Here is a 25888-nt window from a genome sequence, read left to right on the forward strand (position 1 = left end):
TATAGTGTAAACATAACTTTTATATGCACTGGGAAACCAAAAAATTTGTGTGACTTGCTTTATTGCGATATTCGCTTTATTGCGGTGGTCTGGAACCGAACCCGCAATATCTCCGAGGTATGCCTGTATGCATACAAGACAGGCAGTCAGTGAAGATGTAAATTGAGGGGTCATTCCATCCAGGAAGAGCACATACCAACTGCAGAAACTTCCTCAGGCTGACAAAGGGTTTTTAAATCTGAAAGTTTTCTTAACATTTTTTTCCAACTACTTAAGTTGATCTAAAAAAGATCTCAGATTCACCCAAAGAACCTTGTCTGCCTATGTCCTTAGACCAACACGGCTACAACCTACACCCCTGCTTCTCCAAGACACTCCTACTTATCACAGCACAAGAAAACAGAAATGATGCATTTTGTGCATAAAGAAGAAATTTTACTAAATTCACTGTTTATAAAATTAAAAATAATATTAATTTTGTAAGAGGGGATTCATGCTAACCCTGGAGATAGTGAAGGAGAAGCCAAGCATATTTTCCAGTAAAATGGCTGCAATCTGACAGAGAGCAAAAGAAAGCCTCATCAGCTCATGTAATTAAGAAAAAAAAGAAAGAGCCATATCTTCATCTGATTCAACCATGATGCCCCATAGCTATTCTTCATTCTCATTTTTAGAAAAATCATGAGACCACATCAGATCTTTCATTGGAGGGAACCAGCAGAGTATGTGGACCAGTTTAACATGTGTCACCTACACCTCTGCCTATACCCTTGGACAGTTACTCCTTCCATAGGATCCAGTCTATTCTGCTGTAATTTTAAGTGGATGCCCTTGTCTCTTACTGAATGTCATCTGATGGCTTTTGATCATCATCTTGCTTAGGGATCCTCTAAAACAACATTCCTCCCACTGTCTAGGGGCTTGGGGCAGTTCTTGTAGTGCTAAGTCCAAATATGATCTCCTGGCCACATATTTCCAGATGACCATTTATCAACCCTTCTCTAACCCAAACCCCTTCCCTCTATATTCAAAGTAACAACAAAAGCGAACAGGCAATCTTTATCGAGTCTTAAAACATACTTTAAAGGATCAAAAAGTTATCCATCTGAGAGCTAAGCAGTATTTAGCACAATGTGGATGAAGTGTATGTGTTAACTTTGGCTGGCATGGAATCAATTTAGCTATTTTTCCATGTAAAGACAGCCCTTGAGAAGTATATAGTTTTCCTCAGATCTTCTGTCAAAGATTCAAGGAGAACAAAATACGAATCTTTGTTCACTTCCTATTAGTTTATATCCCTTTAAACAGTAGAGCGAGCTCTCAAATCAGCCCCAAAACTCACTATATTGCTTTCTGTATACACTACAAAAAGCAATATATCTCCTTGTCTTTTTTTCTGTGCAACAAGAGTAAAAAAGACATAGTTTAACTAAAGTAAATCTAACAAAAATGAAATAAAATGTTCCCATTCTTCATGCACCTCTTGGCTGAAGGAAAATAACCTTGCTGAGGCAGAATTTGAGAAGGAAGCTCATGACAGACCCTTCTCCCTACTAAATGTTATGGAAAATTCTAAATACACAAGATCTTGGCTCAACAACTAGACAAATTTGAGGAAAATCCTGCTTGCAAAGCTAGCAAAATGACCAAATTAGATTTTCTCTCAGGACAAAAGAAGTGCATCCTACTGGGAAAGACAATTCAGATAAGGTAATTCAGAATGGGAGTTTCCTAATGACTGCAGATGCTTTAACAGGAAGATGCAAAGATTTTACTCCATATAGAAGAGTAATCTAAATATACTAAATTTTCAAAAGTGGGCATAGCTATTGCCAAAGTCTTTAAGGACCCACTAATTTCATCAGTGGAAGATTTCGGAGCAGTTGATAGGAAGATTCAGTATTCTCTCAGGAAAAAGTTGACACTTCCTTCGCAATGTCTAGAATTACTTCCCTAACTATATGCTTCTCAAACACTATCTTTTTATTAACAAATACATAAAATGTATTCCATGACAGCCACAGTAAAAAAAAAAAAAAAAAAATTTTGCAAACTCTAACGAAGTTGCTTGTTCTGCTGCTTCGTTCTTTGTTGCATCCTGTGTTGCTCTGAGGTTTTCTAATAGATTGAGGACTTTAAATACCACAAGTGCATATTAATTAAAGATGAAGAGAGTGGATTTACAAGACAAGATGATGGCTACTTCACAATTCTCAAGGGGGAACTTTTGAGGGAATGAGAATTAAGCAGTATTGAAAACATCTGAAAACAGTAAAACAATCTCTCTCTTCTATGAGAAAGCAGTTTTGAAGGGAAAAAAGCCAAAATCCTTCCTCCAGGCAGTATTTCTACCTTCCTTCAGTTCAATCAATTGCACCAAAAGGGGAAAGAATGGCACACATTGCAGGCATATAGAGCCATTAAGATTCACGTCTTAGGCCCTAAACCCTCCAAGAAATCAAATTCTATTTTAGTTTATGAATATTCAGATGATAAATGTAAGAAGGCTTCAAAGCCTTCTATCATTACACAAGTTGAAAAATATCTTGCCAAAGCCTGGAAAGCCACAGATGTTTCCAGACAATGTTACAGCTATTTCCATTAGGTTGGTGACACCCTCTGGAGTATGACAACAAAGCTTCTGTAAGGAGATGGACAAGGTTGCAACTGCTGTATATACTTTTTTCAGACATGATATGAAGTAACTTTAGTCATCTGCCAGCAATTAACACATGGCAGGAGGATGCTGCAGTTTGTGACATCTCCCTGAATATCTTATGTAATACAGCATACAACTGACATAGCTTTTCTAACCACAGGATTATTCCATTTTGGGATGTCAAACGCATCAAGGGGCATTTATACAGATGCCTGGGGGGAGGGGGGGCGCTGCTTTAATTAGAGCAGCTCTCAGAGCCACTCTAATTAAAGTGCCTGGTGCGTCTCGTGTATCAGCATCCCAACACTTCAAAACGGCGGCAGGGGCACTTAATCTAAAGCTCTCCTGCCACAACTCTGAAGCATGAGGATGCTGATACACGAGATACAAGAAGCTCCTAGAGAGTGGTAATTGCCACACTCCAGACTCCATTAATTGAGTTTGCTCCTCCATGCTGGAATTCCAGAGTGTTAGAGCAACCTCCCTGCTTGTCTATAAGCACCCAAGAGTAGCAGAAAGAGCTTGATTGTGGCATACCTGACAATGTCCTGTTTCAATTGTGTGGCAACATTCCTCACCTATTTGTGGGGTATAAGATTGTGATAAATGACTAATCTTTTCCATAGTTATTTTAAGACATTAAACTTTCTTTTCTCAAATCTCCAACCGTATAATAAATTATGTAGTTGCATATGCACTTACGGAATGAGTTTTCTTCATTTTGATTTTGTTGCAACACTGCTATCCAAGTTTCCAAGTATTATTACAGGCTGGGTATTCTCCACTCATGCAGCTGGTGCAAATGGGAGTATCTACCATAGCTACTAACAAACAATTCAGTGTCACCTGTATCAGATTACCCACATTCCAAACAAGAGAGAAAAAGGAGCTTTGGGGTGCTATTTCAGAAAAGCATTCCTACTCAGGAGAACATATATGTATGTACTTCATTTTAAGCAAGTGCTCTAGTCCCGCTGAAATCAATAGGACTTTACACAGACTTCAGTTAAGCATATACTTAAGTCTTTAGTATATCCGGTCATATTAGAAAGAAGCTCATGCCCATTTCATGCGACTGAGAATATATTAAAAAAGAGATGTAATGTGTTTCACATACGCTGGGTGTTTCTGAACTATTTCCATCATTGTTCCTTTTTACACCAAGTATTTCTCCAGGTTCCAAGCTACTTTCACTGCTTTCACTGCTGTCTAGGTCACTGATGTAGTCCTCTGTGGATATACTACTAGTTTCCTCTTTCTCCAGGCTGTCTGCTTCAGAGGAAGCATATTCTTCTGACTTTTGGCATGGTATAGGCTGCACAGACCGATTCTGAGATTTTAAAGAGTCATCGCCTTTTATACAACTGACAGATGTGGGTACAGACAGCCTAGCAGAATCCTCTGGAGTAAAGGAAGCAACACCAGAATCTGCCTGGTCCTCAGTTTCTGTTTTTATTTTCTGCACTTCAGGAATATGTCCTATAACAGAGCTTGAACCGATGTTCCCTAGAATTCAAAAACATACAGTATTATTAATAAATTTCACATTATATTATTAGTAGTATACATCATTCTCACAGCTATCTGAATTGAATTTTAGTTTCAAAACACTGGCTGCCATTCATTATAGCATTATAGCCATCCTCTATAGCATTCTGTTATCAAATTAAGACACTCCCCCCCACTCCCCACATCCCCAAGTGCCACTCGTATCCCTTTCCCTCTCCAAAGATGTACCTGACAGAAGCAACAGAACGGAGGCAAGGGGGCCTCAAGCCACTACTAAGAGCCAAGTTAACACTTCCATGGCTATGTAGCTGCTATAGTTGTATATGGTGAACAAGGATCCAAAACCATGAATTTAGTGGTGACTGCAAGGCCATGGAAGGATTAACCTGGCTCTTGACAGTGACAACTCCTCTCCCAGCAGCACCCTGCCCCTTCTCCGCTCCACTCCACAGCACCTCCCTTTACTGCACAGCGCTAGTGGCATGCATGCTACAGGTTAGCACCCCTTATTTAAGGTGACAGACTTTCGCAGTAGCGTAACTAAGGGGAGGCAAGCAGGGCACAAGCCCCAGGTGTTCAGTAAAAGGGAACACCATAGTGAAGTCAGGGGGGCTCGAGTCTCTGACTGCTCAGAGTCAAGCAAGGCCAGGAATCCCCTCACCAGCCCCCTGCCCTCCCCTGGGAGACACTGCTACTGTGAAGGGAGCTGTTAGATGTCACCTCTAAGAGCCAGGTTAGCCCTTCTCTGGCCCTGCAGCCACTGCCAAATTAAGAGCTTTGGATCTTCTATTACCATACGATCTGCCATGAATGCAGAGTCAGAGGAGGGTTAACCTGGCTGTTGGAAGTGACATCTCTTGCAAAAAAGTACTGCTTCCACTCTGCTCTGCACAGCCAGAGGCTCAAGATCCACTGCCTCCATTCTAGTACACAAAGGCACAAACCATATTAGGAACAAGTCTGCTACCCATGGTGCAAAGTCTACCAGCTACTCCTCTATGTCCAGCATAAAAAAATTGTTTTTAATCTTGTTTTTCTTTTTACTGGCATACTCCATTTGAACAGCTAGACATAGAATGTTTGTATCACTTGAAGTCATCAATATTCACATTGCACAATTATTCTGAGAGTTTACAGAAACTTTGACTATTTGGTGAAATACCCATTTATAAATGGCTGGCATATTGCACTGAATTTATACCTATTCTGGCTGTTAAAGAATCTGCAAATAAACAAGAAATAATGACTTAAAATTAGGATATTTAAATAAATGTATGCAATAAATATTAAGAATATTAGGAAAACAGCACCACTGACATAAAAATTGAACAACTGGAGTGAGTAATTTTAGACTTCAGTGTTGCTGAAAGTTCATTTCATGCGCACTACACAAAGAATATTAAAATAGTCTGGTTGGTGTCATTTCCATGGAATGAAACCCAAGGTGGGTTGCAGAGCGTATCCTAAAGGGACAGTAATAAAAATACTTCTGCCACACCAGCTCAATATAATTTATATGTAATATACAGAATGTTATATAAAAAGTACCATATTTCACAGTGTACAAGTTGAGGTCTGAAGTCCAATTTTTAACTCTTAAAATTCAACCTTGACTTACACCACCATCCCCTAAGAGGGGCACTGAGCTCAGTGCCTGGCTGGTGTGGCCCCATCCCCTGCCAAGGCAGCACTGTTCGCAGGGGATGGGGCTGCACCAGCTGAGCACCAAGCCGATCCCCATCCTGTGAGCAGTGCGGACTCAGCACTGGCCCAGGCAGCAAGCAACAAGCCCCGCACTGCTCACAAGGGGTGGGGATGGGCTTGGTTCTCAGTTGGCGTGGCCCCATCCCCTGTGAGCGGTGCTGCCTGGGACACACCAGCACCACTCACAGGGGATGGGGCCACACCAGCTGAACACTAAGCCCTTGTGCTGCTTGCAGGAGATGAGGCCACACCAGCCAAGCACTGAATCCAGCCCCGCCTCCTGCAAGTGGCACTGGGCTTGGCATTCAGCAGTGCCACTCAAAGCAGACAGGGCCAGGCTTGGCACTCAGCCGGTGCAGCCCCAACCCCTATGAGCCTGGCACTGCTCGCAGGGGATGGGGACAGGGACGGGCTCGGCTGGCAAGGCTTCATTCCCTGTGAGCAGCACTGGCAGCACGACTTGCAGGAGATTGGGCCGCACCAGCTGAGCGCTGAGCCCGGCCCCAGCCCCAGTGAGTAGCACAGAGAATGGGACTGGACTGAGCACTTGGCTGGGGACACACCACCCACATGGGGACAGGGACAGAGATGGGCTCGATGCTCAGCTGGTACAGCGCCTTCTCCTGCAAGTGGCACCAGGAGCTCCACTCACAGGGGATGGGGCTGCGCCAGCCAAACACTAAGCCCAGCTGCAACTTATACACCATGCCTATGAAAATCCTTACCCTTCAAATCAGAAAGCCAGGAGTCAACCTATACACTGTGAAATACGGTATCTTAGAAATAGAATTTTTACAAAATCCGCCCCCATCAACCCCCCCCCCAAACTAAGACCCCGTTTCCTCCCCCTAGAGTCAAAGAGTAATTCGAACCCTGATTAAGATTTCCATATTTTGGGAACTGGGCCTGGGTAATTTGGAGAAGAAGAATTCTGCATCTAAGAGATAAAGGAAGAGATTTCTTTCTTTTTTCTGGCAATCTGAAACTGCTTTCAAACATTCGGTTTCTGAAGAAGCTCTTATTAAGATGAAGATCTGTAGAATTTACCAATATGTTGCCCCAGAATCATACAGGCAACATATTACTGAACTTCCTGCTGTGTATGCCAATGAGCTCCTTCCGCAAGGCCCAAATACCCATCTTTTATTTGCCCAAAGACAAACAGACTGATCCTCATGTTAAAAACCTTGTACACCCACTGAATGTTGATAGCGTTACACCTAGCCAAGGAGTGGCTTTTCAGTACTATGAGTCATCTAAATTCCCGGTGCTCAGCACGACTGAAAATGAGGATTAGGCTGGGCACAGTAAATCTTCAATCCATGCTTATAAGCATCAGTAGTCTCTCCAATGTCATATTTGGACATTCACCTTGTGCTGGTTACTCCCACATAACAAGAGCAACTAGGTATAGCCAAAGATTGTTAAATTTAGCCAATAAAGCCCTTGGCAGACATTAAAATAATGAAACAATTGAGATCTGAGAATTCTATCCCATTCCAAACACTGCCGTCGTCCTATGCCCAATGTGCACAACAGGATGCACAGTGTTTGGGATGTGGCATAAAATTTCTCAGATGCCAATCCACAGGGTTTGGGTTAGAGGTACTCTCAAAACCAGGGAAGTCTGGGGTCAGGGTTGGGGCCAATAGTCAGTGATTGTTGGCATCAGGACTGGGATAGCTCTGGACAGCTTACAGAACCCAGGGCTCATCCCAAGTTTGGATGTTAACCATCAGCTGATGGTCAGCATTGAGGTGTTCGAGCATGCCTCATGTTCCATTTATGATGCCATAAAAACATTTTGTGTTTTATATGGAATATCTTTGTGGCTGGTTTGTCACTTTACAGCACGATAAATTTTCTGAATGTGTGATGTTGCCATTTATGACACCATAAGCAGGTTAGTGAGCCTGTGGTTTTGCAGGGTGGCTCAGGGTTACCAGACATCTGGATTTTCACAGACATGTCTTCTTTTTGCCCCCGTCCTTGTGTCTGGGTGAGTTTTTAAAATGGGAGCAAATGTCCAGGTTTTTGCTCTTCCTCTGTTTTCCTGGGCACTAGCAGCTTGGGACTGCTTGGGGCTGGGGACAGCGGGCAAGGTGACTGGCTATCAGGGGTCACATGCTCTGCACACGGGACCTGGCAAACTCCCAGCTAAGAGAGACAGAGTTTGTGCAGTGCGTGCATGCGTGGGAACTGGTAACCCTAGCTCTGCTTCCCTAGAAGAAATTCAGCCAGTGCTTAAAATATAAAACTCAGTCCTTACATCAAACAAACTAGCAAAAAAAGCCTTTGGCCATTCTCCAGGCAGCAGGAGGACCTTTTAACTCTGGCCCAGAACACTAGTGTAGCCCTTTCCTGGTAGCAAACTTATCAGGTTCTAGTTTACCTCCTGCCTGCAAACTGTGCTGCTCTCTACTCTCTCTTCTGGGGTTTTAAGCTCCTAGAGGAATACTTCCTTATTACCTAAATACCCAAAGCTGGCCTCCTACAACAGTTGCCTGCCCCCTTAAAGGGCCAGGCTGCCCTGTTACAGGCACAATTAGCATGATCAACATGCATGCCAGGGCCTAAAGGAAATACTCTATTTTCATCGAAGCGCAGTTTTGGTGCCAAACCTAAATCAACTAATTAAGAGCTAAGAATGTGCTGAAGTAGCACTGTGACAAGAATGACTACAGAAAAATTCAGAATTAGTACAGGGAATTAAATCCCAAGAACAGGCTTCAGCATCAAACCAGGATAAGAAAAATGTAGAAAATGATCATGTCTGGGCTGACCCACTGCTTGTGCAACTTACTCAGAGGAAGCACACATGCTGGGAGACATCCCTGAGGTACCTTAGCAAACCTCTGTATACTTGGAAATGGGAGATTTTGTGCACTTTTTTTTGTTTTTATAAGTACAACTAGTTTCTTACTTCAGTGTAAACACTGTATTCCAATTCTATGTTACGTACAGTCTGTTTCAGTGGATAAAAGACTTACTGTAATTTCCCATGTATGTTTTTCATTTACTAATATGTGCCAATTTATGAAAAGAATTCATTAAAAATATATAGTGGTGTTTGTCCTTCTTTTAGAAAAAACAGTTTTTATAAAAATAATTTTGAATGTCTTACTTTTGACTCAGCATCTGAAACTGAAGTAATTTCTCATTCTAATCATATGTCTATCTGATACAATGCTGCAGCTTACCTGACTTCCCTGCATAACTTTCTGAATAGGCACGTTTAATTATGCCACTTGGAGCAATACAATGTTTGTTTTATCATCCGTAGATTTAAGGTAACCCAATATCAACCGCCTATGACTTACAAGTGAAACATAATCAGTCCTTATCTCACCTGAGACCTCAAAATTATCCAATAAATGTTGATCCAGCTGCATTCTACTAATGTTTTCCTCTTCCCCAGAAGGCACCTCTGTGTTTTCCGGCCTGACTTTTTCTGCTGGCTTTTCATTGACCTTGAAGCCATCTGTAGCTGCTTCAGTGGGTATGATTTCTGCACCAACAACCATAGCTGATACACTCTCGTCCTCTGGAGTTTTAAGCTTTTTAGATCGAGATCTGGTATGCTGGAAGCTGTTATAAGAGATATTGCTGTCAGTGTAGAATGTCTGTCCTGAATAAGATAAAATGTCTACCAATATAAATGTCCTTTTCACCTGCTTAAAGTGGTAAAAAACTGACAATTTTTCATCTTTTTGTGCTGAGATAGTGTTTACAATTTATTAAGTGATAGATTAACAATTGATTGGATTTAACCTTCTAATCTTTTATCACACTTCTTTAGAACAAGTTATTAAACTATAAAAACTAGAACCACCTCAGGTAACTCTTTCTTAACCAATGTCTGAACTTAGTTATTTGGTGGAGTATTCTTCAGAATCTGAGAGAGACCAACCTCAATAATCAAAATAATGATGATAAAACCTGCTCAGGTGCCCCAAAATTTGGCTAATTTTTAAAGCAAACTAGACCTTTTGCCCAACTGACCTTGCATAACCATATATACCTTTTATAAAGAAAATTATTTGCAACAATTTTAACATTAGCACCTGAAAAAAGAGAATATTCGGACAAAAAAAGCTTTCCCCACATTTAGCTCCAACACTTAGTGCTGTATTTTCTCGATTTTGAAAGGCAGAATGAAGAAAAAAATATTTTTCCAGAGTTATGGATAAATAGAGCAGGGATAGAGTTTAATCTTTTGCTGACTCACCCTCCCTTTCCTGCTTAAGTGAAAGCTAAAACCCTGGCTGCTGCTAAAAGACTGGCTACACTGGCAGATCTATGATTTTGAAAAGAGCTAAAGAGTCTCCAAGACACTGAAACAGGAGGAGAGAGACCAGGAGCAGCCAGGCAAAATTACCCAAAGAAAGATTAGCTTGATTACTAGAACTCCACAATCTTTAAAAAGGGGAGATGATCATGAACATCTATGGAGTGAAGAACAATCTGCTGTTAAGTCAACTTATTGCTTTAGCTGCCTGAATAGTAAGGTCATAGCTACTTAACTGTGCAGCAAGAATCAAAGCAGGGTGCTTCTATCTCTGGTAGAAAACCAGCCTTCCCACTTCATACATATAACCCAATTTTTGGGGGTCAAATTTTGAGGGAAAAGGTTTGGGATGTGTGTGAGAAAATATGGCAATATAGGTAATCTGTCAAGATAACATACAGCTTTCAGCACAGCTTTTGCACAAAAGAGCAAATTTGGAGTAAGGTTGCTGGCAACGTCCCCAAAGTCTTAAATGGGTCAAAATCTACATACCCAAAATAGAAAGGCAAGATCCTCAAACTGGCTCTCAAGTCCAATTGTGTTGTATAGTACAGTACTACAGTATGCTAGCTGAATATTTAGCTTCATCAGAAGTTTGGTTTAGTACATTTCCAAACTAGTGATTCGTAACATGAGAAGTTCCCCCTATAGCAAATACAGTTTATAACAAAGGGCCATGCATTTTGTGTTTAAAAAGTCACAAACAGGGATAATTTGATAACTCTTTTTTCCACCCTTTAAGGAGCTATATATTACCCTCCACCAATCCATATTCCTTGGAATTGCTTCTCTCTGTGGTGGCAATCCTAAAAATAGTATTGTAGTGCTGGAAATGCCAGCTAGCTATCATTGTGATATAATTCCCAAACCTACTACCTCCTACACAATTGCCAAGACATTATAACCTACAGTGTGGCAGAATATCATATGAATGAGTATTAATTTCACCGGCAAACATGCACAAAGATTCCAGTAGCTGATAGTTCTAACTCTTAATCAACTCTATTGGAATGTTATATTACACCCAGAATCAAAATTACTACATTTTCCATCAACACCTTATACCAAAGTTGTCACCAAATAAACTTTCTATTTTCATTCTAAGGACATAAATCTACCTCTATTAGTATCAATTAGTAATGGAGACCTAAGAAGGGAAGCAAAAGGTCTAAGCCAAGGGCGGGCAATTATTTCAGGCAGAGGGCCGTTTACAAAGTTTTGACAAGCTGTTGAGGGCCACATGGGTAGCCTCGCCCTTTGACAGGTGCTCCGCACCATAGTCGCCATCTTGGGACCGGAACCCACCCCCTTAACCACTGACCTTTACCACCAGAAGTCCCTCCCCTTGGCCCTGGATGTACTCCTTTGGGGAAGAGTGTTTGCCATCTTAGGGGGGGAAAAAAACAAACAAATTATATACTAAAAATCAAACACCCATAATAATACATTTTAATTTGATTTTAAAAATGTATTTTTGATCTGATTTGTGTGTTTGTGCTCTATATGCAGCCACCCAGAACCCATGCAGGGCTGTCCTGCCTCTCCGCCACATCCTTGCCGCCCACAGGACAGCTGTGGCAATGGAAAGCAGGCACAGGCAGCCCTGCGTGGTCTCCAAGCACATGCCATGGGAGCGCCAGCAGTGGGAGAAGCTGCTTTTCCCCTGCGCTCAGCTGCAGTTTGTTCCTCACTGCCACTACCAGCCTTGGTCCTGTGCTGGCTCCAGGCTCGGCTGTGAGGCTGAGTGGCAGCAGGGCACAAACTGCTGCTGGGGCAGATGAAAATGCCCTCCCCCACCCCACACCAGGCAGTGTTTGCTGGGGAGCTTGCAGTCATCCCCAGGCAGGGTTGGGGCTGTGCAATGGGAGCTTGCAGTCATCCCCGCCTGTGTGGTGGGGCTGGGAGTGAGTGGGCATGCAGAAGCTGGGCGTGAGCATGGCAGCAGGAGCACAAGGTCCCAGCTGGCAGGGGCTCTGTGAAACCAGGCCTGCTCCCCTCGCCCCCTCTCTCCCTGCTGGTGCAGTGCAGCCTGGCTCCATAGACCCCTGCCAGCCCATACCCTGCTCTCCTGCCACCCCGCTTTGGGCCCCACCAACACTGGCTCCTGGACAGTTCACATTAGGTGGCATCTTTTCTGCAAGACTCAAACGAAGCCAAGGGTGAGCCTGGCAAAGAAAATGAACTTCTCACACATACAGAACAATCCTCTAGTTGAAGGATGAGGCTTTTGGGTGAAACCATATGTGGAACCTTGTGAAGAGCTCCCACTCCTATGCAAATTGCAACCATGAAGAAAGGCCAATCTTAACCTCATGAATGTTGACAGATTAAGGGCTACCCCTTAGACAGGTAAGGAAGCTGGCCCCAAAGTCCTGACTGAATATAAAATGGAGAGAAAATCCAATCCCTCACTGACAGAGTAGTACAGCAGTGGGGTTGAAGCTGGACTGGAAAAGGGAGACATGCAGCAGCTAAGGCAAGAGCACCCACTTTTGGGATGAAGTAGGCCTTAAATTACCTGAACCTGGGATTAGGGGATCAGCACAGGGAGCAGGCTACAATGGTCTAAAGGAGCAGCTTAGATTCAGCAGAGGAGATCCAACCAATAGAATGACTACAAGGCTGAACTTCAGAAAATGTAGTGAAGACTGGACATCATTGTTGCAGCCATGCTCCAGCCCAAACACTGGTATCTACTGCAAGGTGATTTGTCTGGGGACTAATTGACTGGGGGTGTTTAAAAGCTTGCTTGGTAAGTGCGGCATTACTCTGTATACTTAAGTATTGTGTCTATGCAACAAATTGGTATGTCCCTACTGTATATATGACACAATTTCCACTGTTATGTTTGTCCCAAGGATAAGATTTTGATTCAGTTCCCTATCATGTCACTTTTTTAAGAGAAGCATTTCACTTGAAAAGAAAAGGAGGCTATTCACAGTTCAAGATGCACTTGCCAACAGATAATCAAAATGGAGCATCATCCTTCATTATTTAATGTTCATAAAATCATTTGAGGATGGAGAAAGACATACAAGGTCTAAATATTATCCAGTTGTGCCCTCCTATGACAAGCATGCCAACTATTTTTTCAATCATATATCAAATTAATAATGAATCCAAAAAAATCAATAAGAATCATGTTAATTATGAACAAAATAGGAGCATTTTATGCAGAGAAACATTTTCCTGAACTATACAATTTGCATTATAAGACTGGATGATGCTGCAGAAGCATTTAAAAAGTCAAATTTTGATATTTTAATGATAATCTGAAAAAATAGCCTTTCCAATTCTGCTAGTAGAGCCTGCACTAACAATTATAATCTGCTGCTAACATGTAGCAAACATTACTTTTATAAGCAGCAGAACTGTAAAAGTCTGCCAGGTCCATGTCATGGACCCTCTTAATGTTTTGGGGGTTTGCAGGGTGTCATTAATGTTTTCCTCTGATTTATTGTTCTGAAGTGTGGTCTCGCTGTAAAGGGATACATTATGCTGTATCCCTTTACGTTATTGTTATCACTGCATAGGTTATGTCATACTGTCTATGTATGCATTCCTAATTTTGGAAATGGTTCATCCAGGGGACTGAGGCATGCACATTTACAGTCAATTATTCTCTCTCTCTCTCTCACACACACACACACACACACACACACACACACACACGCACGAGTTGGGTCTCAAAGCACTTCCTACCTACAATGAGGAAATCAACTCCTCTGAAGCAAAATCATCCATCAGGCCAGAGATATGCTACAAAGCCAGAGAAGCCAGAAACTTCTGAAGGATTCTGCTGACTCATCAGCATTAGAATAATGCTAATATGTGGGCTGCCTTGAACGGTTTTTAGGGTCTAGCTAGAATTATATCCTATATAATAAATCCTTTTGTTGTTCTGTCTCCATACTGCTTGCCTCTGAAAAGACGGATTTCTGGAAAAGTGATACTTCAGGCTACCCTTTCCATTGAAACCGGGGGGCGGGGAGAGGTATAATTTATTGCACAACCCAAATGGTGTCGCTGCCTGGGTTGGCCGAGAATCCGTCACTGCAACTGCAGGGTGTTGCATAAGGGCAGTGGAGCTGAGGCTTGCTGGGTTAAGGAGTTATCCCAGGGCAACCTCATCTGTTCCATGGGACATGTGGTAGCACTGTAGGGAGAAACTCAGGGCTCTAAGGTGACACCACAGTCGGATTTATGAAAGTAAGCATTTGTTTCTCCCTAGAACATCCAATCTACAAGCTTATGAAGACTATGTTTGTTATAAGAGGACGTAAACAGCTGCTGGGACTCTCCAGTAGCCTCATATGAATGCCACCTGTCAATCTACAGATAGCACTTAGACAACTACTGTCTTCAAGATGTCCTGGCTGGCAATGTTGGACAAAACCACCACTATATTGAAAATGTTAGGGAACAGAACCTTAATTCTGCATTTGAAGAATTAAGAATGCTCTGCTTTTCATGTGCATCAACTTCAATTATGCATTTTTGTTACGTGCTGTAAAATGAATTCATTTTTCACTTAATACAATCACTATGAATTAAAAACTTGTTTGCCCCCAAGCTCATAGTTAAGTTATAAGAAGATACAAATTAACTGTGACTAGAATAAATGAACAGCTTAAGTGGAATGACAGAGAAAGCAGCATAGAAAAAAAGTGGAGAAATACACAACGTATTTAAGTTTAATTAAATGGAGGATAAAGAATTCTGATTACCATTTGGGAGGGTTCTTTGTTTTCCTTTTTCTCTGCAACCAGGCCTTTACCTCAGGTGTTGTTTCAGGAGTGGGCTTTGTATGATCAATGGTGTATAAATCTTTTCCCTGTTTCCACAGCTGATATCTGTCTGGTTGAAATTTCCTCACAAAGATATCCATGGATATTGTTACCATATCTTTCCTGCAGGTGCACTGGGGGAGAAAACAGAAATTTATATTATGATTCAAAAGCTGATAATGCTGTAGTTTGTTACGAAAAAGCTGAACTGATGAAACCCTGGAGTTGAAAACAATTCCAAGTCCACTAGAAGTTCGATTTTCCTTTTTGCTTCTTTTAGACAGGGAGAGATTACATAGAAGTTGTACCTCAAATCCCCATGATTCCTTGACAAAAATCTATTTTTAGATTAACTCACACATAGTACAGAAATCACACTAGTTTCACTAACAGATGGACTCCTATTGGTTATGGGCAAAAGGCAAGCATCTTTTAAATTTACCATCTACTTCTGATATTATTAAGCAGGAGTTGTTGAACCTCACAGGCACAGACTGACTCATCCCTGAGTAGCTCCATTACTTTGCCTCAGAGGACAGCATTGAGTAACTGCTCTTGTGCCCAAAGGGGTTTTTATATGGGATATTACATGGTTCCACTCTATTGCCATGCCTTTTTCAACACAAGTATAAGATCATTATGGAAAACAGAGAAGCACCATGTGGGCTTTAGTCTTGCTGCTAGATCAATCTTTGTTCTCAAGCTTTTTCAAAATGGGGAATGAGGAGTAAGAGGGCAGCATGATAATATTTTTTTAAGGAGAATTGAAAGAAGTTTTTATATTTTTTACATTATAAGAGACTGTGAAGATCATCTAGCTTGACCTCCTACATAATACAGGCCATGGTATTTCATCTAGTAATTCCTGAACCAAGGACTTCAACTTAGTTTGGTCATTGATACAAATTGCTTATCCTGATAAAGCTTGCACAAGTCTAGAAGGATTTGGACAGGAATATTTTAAACAAATTGAAATAAATAAATAGCAAGCAAGAGGATTCTTTTTTGCTGGAAATAATTGAGATGCTAAAATATGATCTTCAAAGTAAATTTACTATACCTGAAGCTCCAAAAATCTTTATATTGGGAGATTGTAATAAGTGAATCAATATGCCCGCAGTACATAAACCATTCACACTAAGAGCAAGTTTATTGGCTAAAAAAATTGATTCTCCAAAATTGAAAAGCAGTAAAATGCCTTAATGTTATACCCAATAAAACAATTTGATTGATGTGGGACACCAGGCCAAAACGCAAATGTAACACTTTGGGTGAACAACAATTGCTAAAATAATTAGCAATGCGCAACCTGACTTACTAGTCCTCTGTGATTAACTTTATCATGACTTTTTAACTGAGCTAGAGGCCTAATCATAGATGGAATGAAATTTGCTTGTGACTGACAGCTAAATTGGCACAGTATTAATGTTCTGCATGCATATTCTTGTCTTCATTCTACTCTATCCACCTACCACTTCTATCCAATCCTTCATTTCCTTGAAAATAATAAGCTGTATAATAGAAAAGAGATTAGAAATGTATTAAAATATCCAGCTTTTCTTTCACTTCCTTAGAAGTACACATACAAAAAACACTGAATAGGAAACTACTTCAAGCAGCAGCCAGAACTGCACTGAAATCAAACGTTTAAGCCCTTATGGCAAACTGGCATAAATATGTGAAAAAAGAAAACCTTAAAGACTAGTTTGTAGAAATTCACCTCCTGCAAAGGAAAAGACTTTGCCATTACATTTCATTTTAGGTAGAGTCAACCAAAGTCTAATCCACTGGGGTGGGGAGTAGGGTGGGGCGAGGGGACGGGGGAAGAGAGAAAATCTCTTACTGACCAGATCTCAGAACGAAGCACAGAAAATGTGCATTCTTTCATTACTTGAGGTTGTTATGACTCAGGGATGTTATTTTCTCTCTACAGAAGATAATGCAATTCCTTGGGTCTTTTGAAGTCTTTTAGTGTGATACACGTCATACTAATTTTTATGTCAAGCAAACAACTCCAGGAAAGATTTCTGAATTTACATTATGCTCGGCTACATTTTCCAACAGAAATGCTAATGCATTTTGAATCGCAAAACAGGGTGGATTAGAATCACAGCAGCCCACTCTGTGATGCTCCAAAAGGGGGAGAAGAAAATGTTCTGGGACTGGTTGCTACTAACACTGCATTATTCTACTATTATGAAATACCATCTTTACACCCAAATCCAAGACAACTTTGAATTTAAGACACCCTCCTCCTTCCTGCCCCCCCAACACACGCACAGTGTGGCAGGGGAAAGCAGTGGCAGCAAGCAAGGGGTCAGACACTCACCCCTTGCTCCCCTGCCCTTTGTCCCCTGTGGCAGTGCTGCCCCCTGCCACACACCCCCATGCCTGTGCCTGTCCCCTGACACATTCTCCCCTACCTGTGTGTGCCCCTCATTCCCTGCCTCCCCCAACCCTTGCCCCCTACTGCCTGCCTCCCCCACCCCCTGCTCCCCACGTCAGCCCAACTTCCCCCACCAACACCTGCTCTGCACTCCTTGCCAACCCCCCCACCCCCTTTACCATCTGCTGTAGCTCTTCTCCTCTGGCACAGTCAGCACCAGTGCAGTCTCAGCCCAGGCTGGGAGGAGTGGTAGCAGCTCTCAACTGGGCCAGGCTGGGGCTGGTGGCACCACAACCAGAGAAGTAGATAAGGGGGCACAGAGAATGAGACGGTGGATGGTGACCAGACACAAAGAGCAAGGGGTGGGGATGGGGGAGGCTATAGGTCTCCACACCCCCACTCCACAGCCTCCCTCTGACACCCCTGCCCACACTCTCCCTCCTCCTGCAAACGAGCCATTTCAGTCTGGGGCAGGTGGAGGCTCAGCTATGACTTCTGCTCTGAGCCTAGGACCAAAGCCAGGGCTGAGCTGCCACTCGCCCAGGCAATTACGCAGATCTAAGCCAAAGCTCCCCCACCCCCATGCTGACTGGTGAAAAAAACTATTTTCCTGGATTAGAATAAATATAGTAATAGCAGCTCTTATGTAGCACTTTTCATCAGTGCCATCAGTAAAGCAAATCATTTAACAAAGGTCTTTATCATTAGTCCCATTTTACAGAAAGTGAAACTGGGGTATGCATAGACTTTTCCCAGCAAGCCAGAGGCAGAGCTGGGATTGGGTGTCCTTTCCCTCGCACAGTATTCTGTTCTCTAAAACTCTACTTATTTCCCACATGCACCTACTTCTGTATGATAGTTTCCAAAGAAGCAAGATCACCAGTAAACAGTAGAAAACTACAACCAAACCATACCTTACATACTGGAGGAAAGGAGCAGTTCATATTAAAAAAGGATTTCACGGAGACTATTTTGAAAGGTTTCACATTTTTAATGGGTATTTATCAATTTTAATTTCTTAAAACTGCAGAATTATATCAATTAAACATACATTTTTAAAGTTTGCCTTTTGAGTAAATTTCCCACTTCATTTTATTGGGCACTTCTGCAAAGCACCCAAATGCCTGTGTCAATATACTATTCAAAACTGTGCCTTTTTGGTAGAACCAACAGACAAAGAAGAGGAGAAGACAAAACAGTCCAAAAATTATGACTATTTCAGCACTGCTAAGGCAACACCTAGATGGTTTTTGCTGCCTAGAAAAAAGAATTGATTATTTCCCCTATTTAGAAGCATTGTGCAAAATGTATTCTTGTACACAGCTCTGAACTTTGTATTTGAACTTCTCAGAAAGTCACCAATCGATAACACCAAGTACTTGCAGAAAAGCATGGAAGGTGCTTCTGGATACCGGATAGGTACACAGACTGTCCACTGGAATAGCCTTCATCATTAAGAACTAAATTCATTACATGAGAACAAGTGACACTAAGTTTTTCCCTCGTTTACACTTAAATCCCTTTGAATTCAAGCAAAGCTGCTACATGGAGATGACAAATGGTTGCTTAAGGAATAGTTTAAGAGGATTAGTGTCTTCGCTGTTAGACATCAAGTCTTCTAGCAGTTTGGAAAACAGCCAATATTAAGCTACCATTGATTTATTGAAGAAGTAAGTCTTTCAAGAAAAAAGCAGCCAATGATGGAATGACAATATTCTAAAAGAAGATTTGTAATAAACTATGTCTTCTGTGCATCTTGTAATGTCCTTCTTCCAGTAATCCTTGAATATTTTATGCTGGGGTTGTAAGACTATTTACAGAAAGCAATCAAGTATTATAATAGTACTGAATTCTACAGACAGCAAATGTTAAACATTTAAAATATACATTTCTGAAAGGAGGTAAAGGCTGATCATTATTTAAATAATAAAACAGCAGAATATTAGCGGTACTTTCATCACTATCAATGCACTAATTAGAAGTATTATCACTAGGTGGGAAATACTCAAGATTTAAGCTTCTAGGCATTAGGGGCTGAGAAGATTTGAAAGCACTGCATTAGACAATGAATGCAGATACATGCTGCACTTCTACTGATATTTATTTCCCTGAAGTGTGCCAAGAAAGAAATATGTTGCTTTGATAAATAATCTGCAGGACTGGGGGGAGTGAGGGGCTGTGTTTTGAAAAGTTTTATTTCCCATTTGATTGATGTGTAGTTGACAGTTTATGGATTCCTGCTTTCAAGACAGAAAAGTGTGAGAGAACATCTCTTTCTGAGGTGAAACTGAATGACATTCTCCAGAAGAAACTTTTTGGGAAAGGAGCAGAATGACATTTAATTTCCTGCCAAAATACTTAAATCTTGAGGAAAGTATCTTCAAAGCTCAAAGACATTTTAGAAAAATCTCACTATATTTAGAAAGGCAAAAATGTTTTATACGTAATCAAAGAATTACAAATTACTTGCCTGATAAACTGACAACAATTTTAAAAAACCTAGTCTTTGGCCTACGCAAAATTAGTAGGATTGTAAGATTTTTCCAGTAGACAAGAAACATCACCGCCTCCCAACTGGCACCCGCCTAACAGTCTCAGAGGCAAACCCATGGGTAAGGTTTCTCAGGATTGAAATGTCTTGACAGAAAAGTGAAAGAATCTCATTTGCTGCCACCTGTAATTCTGTGAATAAGCTATTGTATTACTGGAAATTTATACTGAATATAGATAAAAGAGCAGTTAATGCTAAGTGTGGTAAGCACTGAAGTTTCTGTGGGAAAAGGAATTCCTTACCCATATATAGCAAAATTGACATGATGCTTAGAATTACAAGCAAAGATCACCATGGCAATCAAAATAATTATGGGACTAGAACTCCCTCATGATCCTTTGGTGTTATTATTAGTTTTACTATTATAAAGAAAACACAGCTTGAAGGGAAGTAATCCAAACAACATTTATTAGTAGCTGAAGGTGTTTGATAGCAGTGAATTAAAAGAAAACTGTTTCATCCATTTTAATTAATTGGTATAACAACATGTGAGACGTATTTTCAATAAGAGAAAATTACTACTTGAGAGATTCTGGGTCAAAAGACATTTCTGTAACCTGGATGCCATTTTTTAATAACTTGAAACAAAATGAATACTGGCAAAGACTGACTGTTTTGATTTTTTGCTTGTCTACGTTATACATACTTCTCCTGTTAGGCTGTAATTCAGGAAGGTAATAAAGTTAAGACACACTGGGCACATCCCCACAAGCAGCAACATGTATTTCATCAGGAAAACACAGCAGGGGCACAATGTGCCACTGCCACTTGTCCCTAGGGTATGCCTTTGCATGCAAACTTTGGCACATGGCATGTTGCCCCAGGTGGGGTAGGGGAAGCTGAGGCCAGCACCTGAGCTGGCTCCAGAAGCCTTACATGTGGTCCTGGGGACCTCTGGGGGCTGCAGCTGTGGCAATCTAGCAGCAGGGAGCCTGGCAGGCAGCTGGGCTCCCTGCTGGCCAGGCTCCAGTTTCAGACAGCACTTGCTGCTTCCAAGTGCATCACCCTGCTTTTTCCTAGTGCAGATTTTTATGACTGTGGGATCTCCCAGTGTCTAAAAACACCCCACGCTACAAATTAGCAGCAAGTGCAGCATGTGGCACCACATACCGCATGTGTGCATGTCTGGATGTACCCACTGGGTGCATGTACACATGTAGTTTACTACAGAGTACACTAATTAGCTCCGCAGTAAAGCAACACCATCTATATATGTGCTGGTATTAGGTTCGGTAAACTAATTAACTCCTCCGTAAGATAGTACTGTCAAGGACAGTATTATCTGACAGGGGAGTTATTTACTGTGATCAAATGCTTGTGTAAATGGTGACCATGGGTGGAAACTGCACCTGGTCAGCCCAGGCAGTAGGGGGCCACACCCCTGCCTACTGCTAAGCCACACAGTTCCACACTTTCAGCACTCTCATACCCCAGCCAGCCCCTCCGCTGCCTGATATCACTACCCAGAGCCCAGGGCTGACCCCCCAAGCCTGCTTCCAGCCTGGGCCTGATCTGCTCCTGCTCAAAGTGCTGCTATCCAGGGCACACAAGTAGATGCTATGCCCAGGAGCAGTGTACTCCAGCTTGAAGTACTCCAGAGTTTATTGCTTTGCATTAATTGCATGTGTAGATACACCCACTGGAGTTGAAGGCAATGGGATTATTCATATTCTTTGAATCAGACTTATGCTGACATACCTTCCTCAATAGAGGCCTTGGTTCCCAGGTCAGAAAATTCCCTAAGAATGTACATAATTTTAAGCATATGAGTACCTCCAACATCTTCAGATGAAGTACTTATATGCTTAACATCAGACATGGGCTTAAGTACCTTCCTGCATTGGGGACTGTGGCAGGGCACTGTGGGTGCCTGCCACTTTAAGGGCCTGGAGCTGGCAGCCACCAGGTACCTGATTAGGGCAGCCATTTTAGAGTCAGGGCTGCCCATATAAACTAGGCAGTTCTGCTGCTAGAGGCCAGGCAACAACATCGCCTGGCTGGAGGGCTGCTGATATCACCTGGAGGTAAGGGAGGAGCTGTAGATGAAGGCTAGGAGGCTCCTGGTCCTGGGTACGACCTAAAACTCCACCATGCCAGGAGTGGGTGGCCTGGCGGGGCTCCCAGTGGTGCGGGAGCCACCAGGAAATGCCAAGCCAGTTACCACCCTGGTGAAAGGTGGGTTGGGGTGCTGTACCCCTAGCCCCCCCTAACCAGGTGAATTACCCCTTGTTGGCGGGTCTGGAGGATGGACCCCATGAAGAAGAGTACCTCCAAGGGCCATTGACTCAGGGCCTGTCTGAGTTTCCCCTGACTGGCCCATGCTGGTGCCAGGACCGGAAGGGTCGAAGGGCCAGGGGCCCACCACGAGGGATGCCCAAGAGCGGAGGGCCTGGAGTCCCAACTGGCCTGGAGGTGGGCCAGGCCTAGATGAGCCGAAGGTCCTGGTGGGGGGACCACACCTGAAGAAGAATCAGCTCAGGGAGCTATGCTGCCCGGTATGACAGCGGAAAAGGCCGCCTGAAGAAGAAGAATCCAGGTGGGGTTCAATAGGAGGATTCTGGGGCCTAGTGTGGGGGCCGGTGATTTAAGGAACATCAAGATGCCATCAGCGAGGCTTGGGCTGCGGTGTAGAAGAGGAACAGAACTACAGATGGCACCCCCTGGCATCGGGACAGAAAATGGGCCCTGATAGTAACATCTATTAACTAATTAACATCAAGGCGTGGCGGACAAGAACGCGGGTGGTTAGCCCAGGAACAGGTTGGTGGGCCATACGGAGATTGGTCCCGAGCAGGCCCCCTGTTACAGGGACTTAATTATTCATTTTTTCACTTCCTTTTCATTGGCTGCTAGCTACTGAATGCACCTTTTGCCACGTATACAAACACCCACACCTGTGACTAAAAACTGACCCTGAGAAGCACTTTACATATTTAAAAATAAGTACTGGATTTATTTGACTTAAGGATTTGTCTGATACTCTACCGCAAACATCAAATCCCTTCAATAGAAAAATTGCTAGATTAGAAATTGAAATAAAAATATGTGTAGTATAGTACATTGCATTTTAATACACTGAAAATCAAATACTTGATCTATAACATTTTTATTTGCCTAGAAGGTAGATGATATTTCTCTGTTGTAATTCTAGTATGATGGTCTGTATTAAGAATATATTTTTTTTTTTAGCACTTTGTACCTCTTGTCTTTCAATTAAAAGTAGCTTATAAAATATTTGCTAGAAAATTGTGCCCATGCTTACATTAATATTCATTATACTTTACACAAAAATATTAGGAGAATTAATACCGAGTCTCAACTAGCTGGAGGCTTTCGTACAGTCTTATACAGTGGCTATGTAGTAGCATTTGCCAACAAGAATAGGATATTTTCCTATTAAAATTTCATTCTTTTTATAGCTAAATTCTACCATATTTATATAAACAAAAATGAAGTTTTAATACTTTTTTCTCCTCGTGTGGATCTCTTTGGCCTTAGTTATTTTATACAAGCATTTAAGATGTAGCAATGAGATCAAAAGGCAATCCAAAATTGTACATCAAATATTCCTGTGCACAACCATGGGAAACCTTGTGTAAGAATGATAGTCAAGAGAAATCAACAAGGGCACTGACAGATGTGAAAAAACAAACAAAAAAACCCTGTCGCTTTACTGAAAGAGTAATGATCACTATTAGATAAATGCACCAAAAGGCCTGCTGAAGCTCCTGATCTATAAAGACGTTGGGTGAGCCAGGTCAAACTAATGCAATGCCTCTCCTAGGCACGTGTTGTGCTTGGTGCAGAGGCACACCAAGCTTAACATAAAGCACCATTATGTTTTGGGGTTTTTTTGACATCTGTAGGCAGCCCAAGAGTCTCTTTCTGTTTTCTAGCATAAAGAATGTACAGCAATTAGACTCCACAATCAGGCCTGCATCATCCAGTGTATGCTGTATAAATCCCCACCAAAAAAAAAAGTATACTAAAGAAGAGGTTAAAGCAGCTCCTGGTCTTATAAATACTTTCCCAATTGTTTATAATGAATTAAACCTTCCATAATGCTAAACTAGCACTTAGGAGTGATATAGTTATAACAATTTATATCTTTATTTCTAAATCTGCAGTTACGGCACAATAGAACAGACTGCTTCACTTATCGTTACTTGCTCTTTTTACAATCATAGGGAACTTAGAGTATAAGACTATTAGTTCTTGTATTATTATTTAGATACCCATTTTAGCTTCCATGTTTGTCAGGATGAAGTCTGTACAGTTAAATGATTAAGCAAAACCCAATAAAACTGTATTAGCTATGTTGAAGGCCTAGTTAGTTTTGCATAATCTTAGCCTACTCAATTATTTTAAGACTTGTTTAGTAAGGGTTTTTTTCCTCTGCACTATACCATATGAATTCTCTCTCACTTTTCATGGTTCCTCTTGAAGAATACCAGTGGGTTACTGGTAGAAATAATTTGTTCTCTTGGTAACATGGCATATTCAGTATATTTCTCCTTTCAAGATAAATTCACAGGAATGAGCTAATTCTTTTAAGATTAGATGATGTCACCAAGCCATCTGCAAGAGAGACTCTGTGCTGTTATATGCTAAGCTTGCTACATTTGAATTGCTAAAGCACCACAAACAAGTAAGGAATTTTAAAGTAGACTTTATGTAGCCAAAACTATTTCATTTTGCAGACTACCTATAGTCCAAGTGTTTGATAAGTATTGCTTGTTATGAGAAAAGGATTTAAGACACCTTAATAACAATAACCATTCTTTGCTGCTAGAATCAGGGAGTGATATATTTTTTTACATTGACCTTCTGGCAACTTGTAGGCACTGCTGAAGAAACCCTTGATATCAATTATCCATCTGTACAAGCTTCAATAAAGCAAGTGTTCCTTTGGTAAATTCCGTTATGCAGAGCAAAAAATGTTTCACTTTTTAAGTTTCTAAATTATATTTAATGTTATTTTAAGTGCATGCAGAAATAAAACTGTAATGCTGACTTGTTATATTACATTAAAAACGTGAGCAAGTGATTTGCATTCTCTCCAAGGCTAGGGACAGACATCACACAAACCAGTTTAAGTGATCAGAAACCGGTTTAAACCTGTAACAGAACAGAGGTTCAGCGCACAAAAAAGTTTGAAAATGGATGGAAACTGGTTTGAGATAAACCTGGTTGAATGTAGTATCAGACTTAACTGATTTGGGTCAAACAGGTTTATGCAATGTCTATCCCATACCCCTTGCTGGTTTAAGTTAAATCAGACCCCCAGCATCCCAGCATGTTCTCTGGGCTGGGCAAGGCTCTCTGCTCCACAGCAGGGCTTGCCCCTGGTCTACTCCCTGGCTGCAGCTCTGACAGAGATTTGCAGGCACAGCAGCATCTGACTGGCTTCCTCCTGCTCTCCCCCACCCCTCACCACTCCCTGCTAAGCAGGAATCCCCCATCCCCTCTGCCTTACACAGACACCTCAGCATTAGCTAACAGACCACATACTGGCTACAGTCCCTGCTGTGGCAGACAGCAGTTTCAATTTAGGGATTTTTGGAGCTAAACAACAGCCAAGCTGGTAATGTCCATCTGTTCCTTCTTTGTTTAAGAAGAGCTTGAACTAATGAGAGAGATTTGTTTTCTGATGTGGTGATAAGTGCTGATAACAGAGCTGATAAATGCTGTTATGAAGAAGGGAGACCCCTCCGTAAGTCTGCCGAGGCCTGATCATGCCCTCATATGCTCAGCCCTGTCGAAGGGAAGGGAGGGCTGCTCTAGCACCCCTCTGGCTTCTAGCCTGAGCCACTGCAGGCATGTGCCAGCATGTCTGAAACATCTGTATGGTTACAAAATGATTTAGCCTAGCCAGGTTAAACTACCTGCAAAGACTGAATCAGTTCAGGCTCAGGCTTTTCATAGTTTCATAGTTTCTAGGGTCGGAAGGGACCTGAGCAGATCATCTAGTCCTACCCCCTGCCATGGCAGGAAAGAATACTGG

The 25888-nt window shown here is 41.9% G+C and overlaps 1 protein-coding gene across 3 annotated transcripts in view; it reads right to left on the reverse strand.

Annotated features, from left to right (window-relative positions):
- KDM4C (lysine demethylase 4C) overlaps window positions 1–25888 on the reverse strand; it is a 459581-nt gene that overhangs the window by 205911 nt on the left and 227782 nt on the right. For all 3 annotated transcript variants that reach the window (XM_019555111.1, XM_019555112.1, XM_019555113.1), the window contains exons 10-12: window positions 14888–15081; window positions 9222–9460; window positions 3777–4165 (exon numbers count right to left, since the gene is read on the reverse strand). In XM_019555111.1, coding sequence (XP_019410656.1) covers window positions 3777–4165; window positions 9222–9460; window positions 14888–15081 — 822 coding nt within the window. The remainder of the gene's footprint in view (window positions 1–3776; window positions 4166–9221; window positions 9461–14887; window positions 15082–25888) is intronic.

This window comes from Crocodylus porosus, unplaced genomic scaffold (genome assembly GCF_001723895.1).
Source record: "Crocodylus porosus isolate Cpor-Errol unplaced genomic scaffold, CroPor_comp1, whole genome shotgun sequence".
NCBI classification, from domain to species: domain Eukaryota; kingdom Metazoa; phylum Chordata; order Crocodylia; family Crocodylidae; genus Crocodylus; species Crocodylus porosus.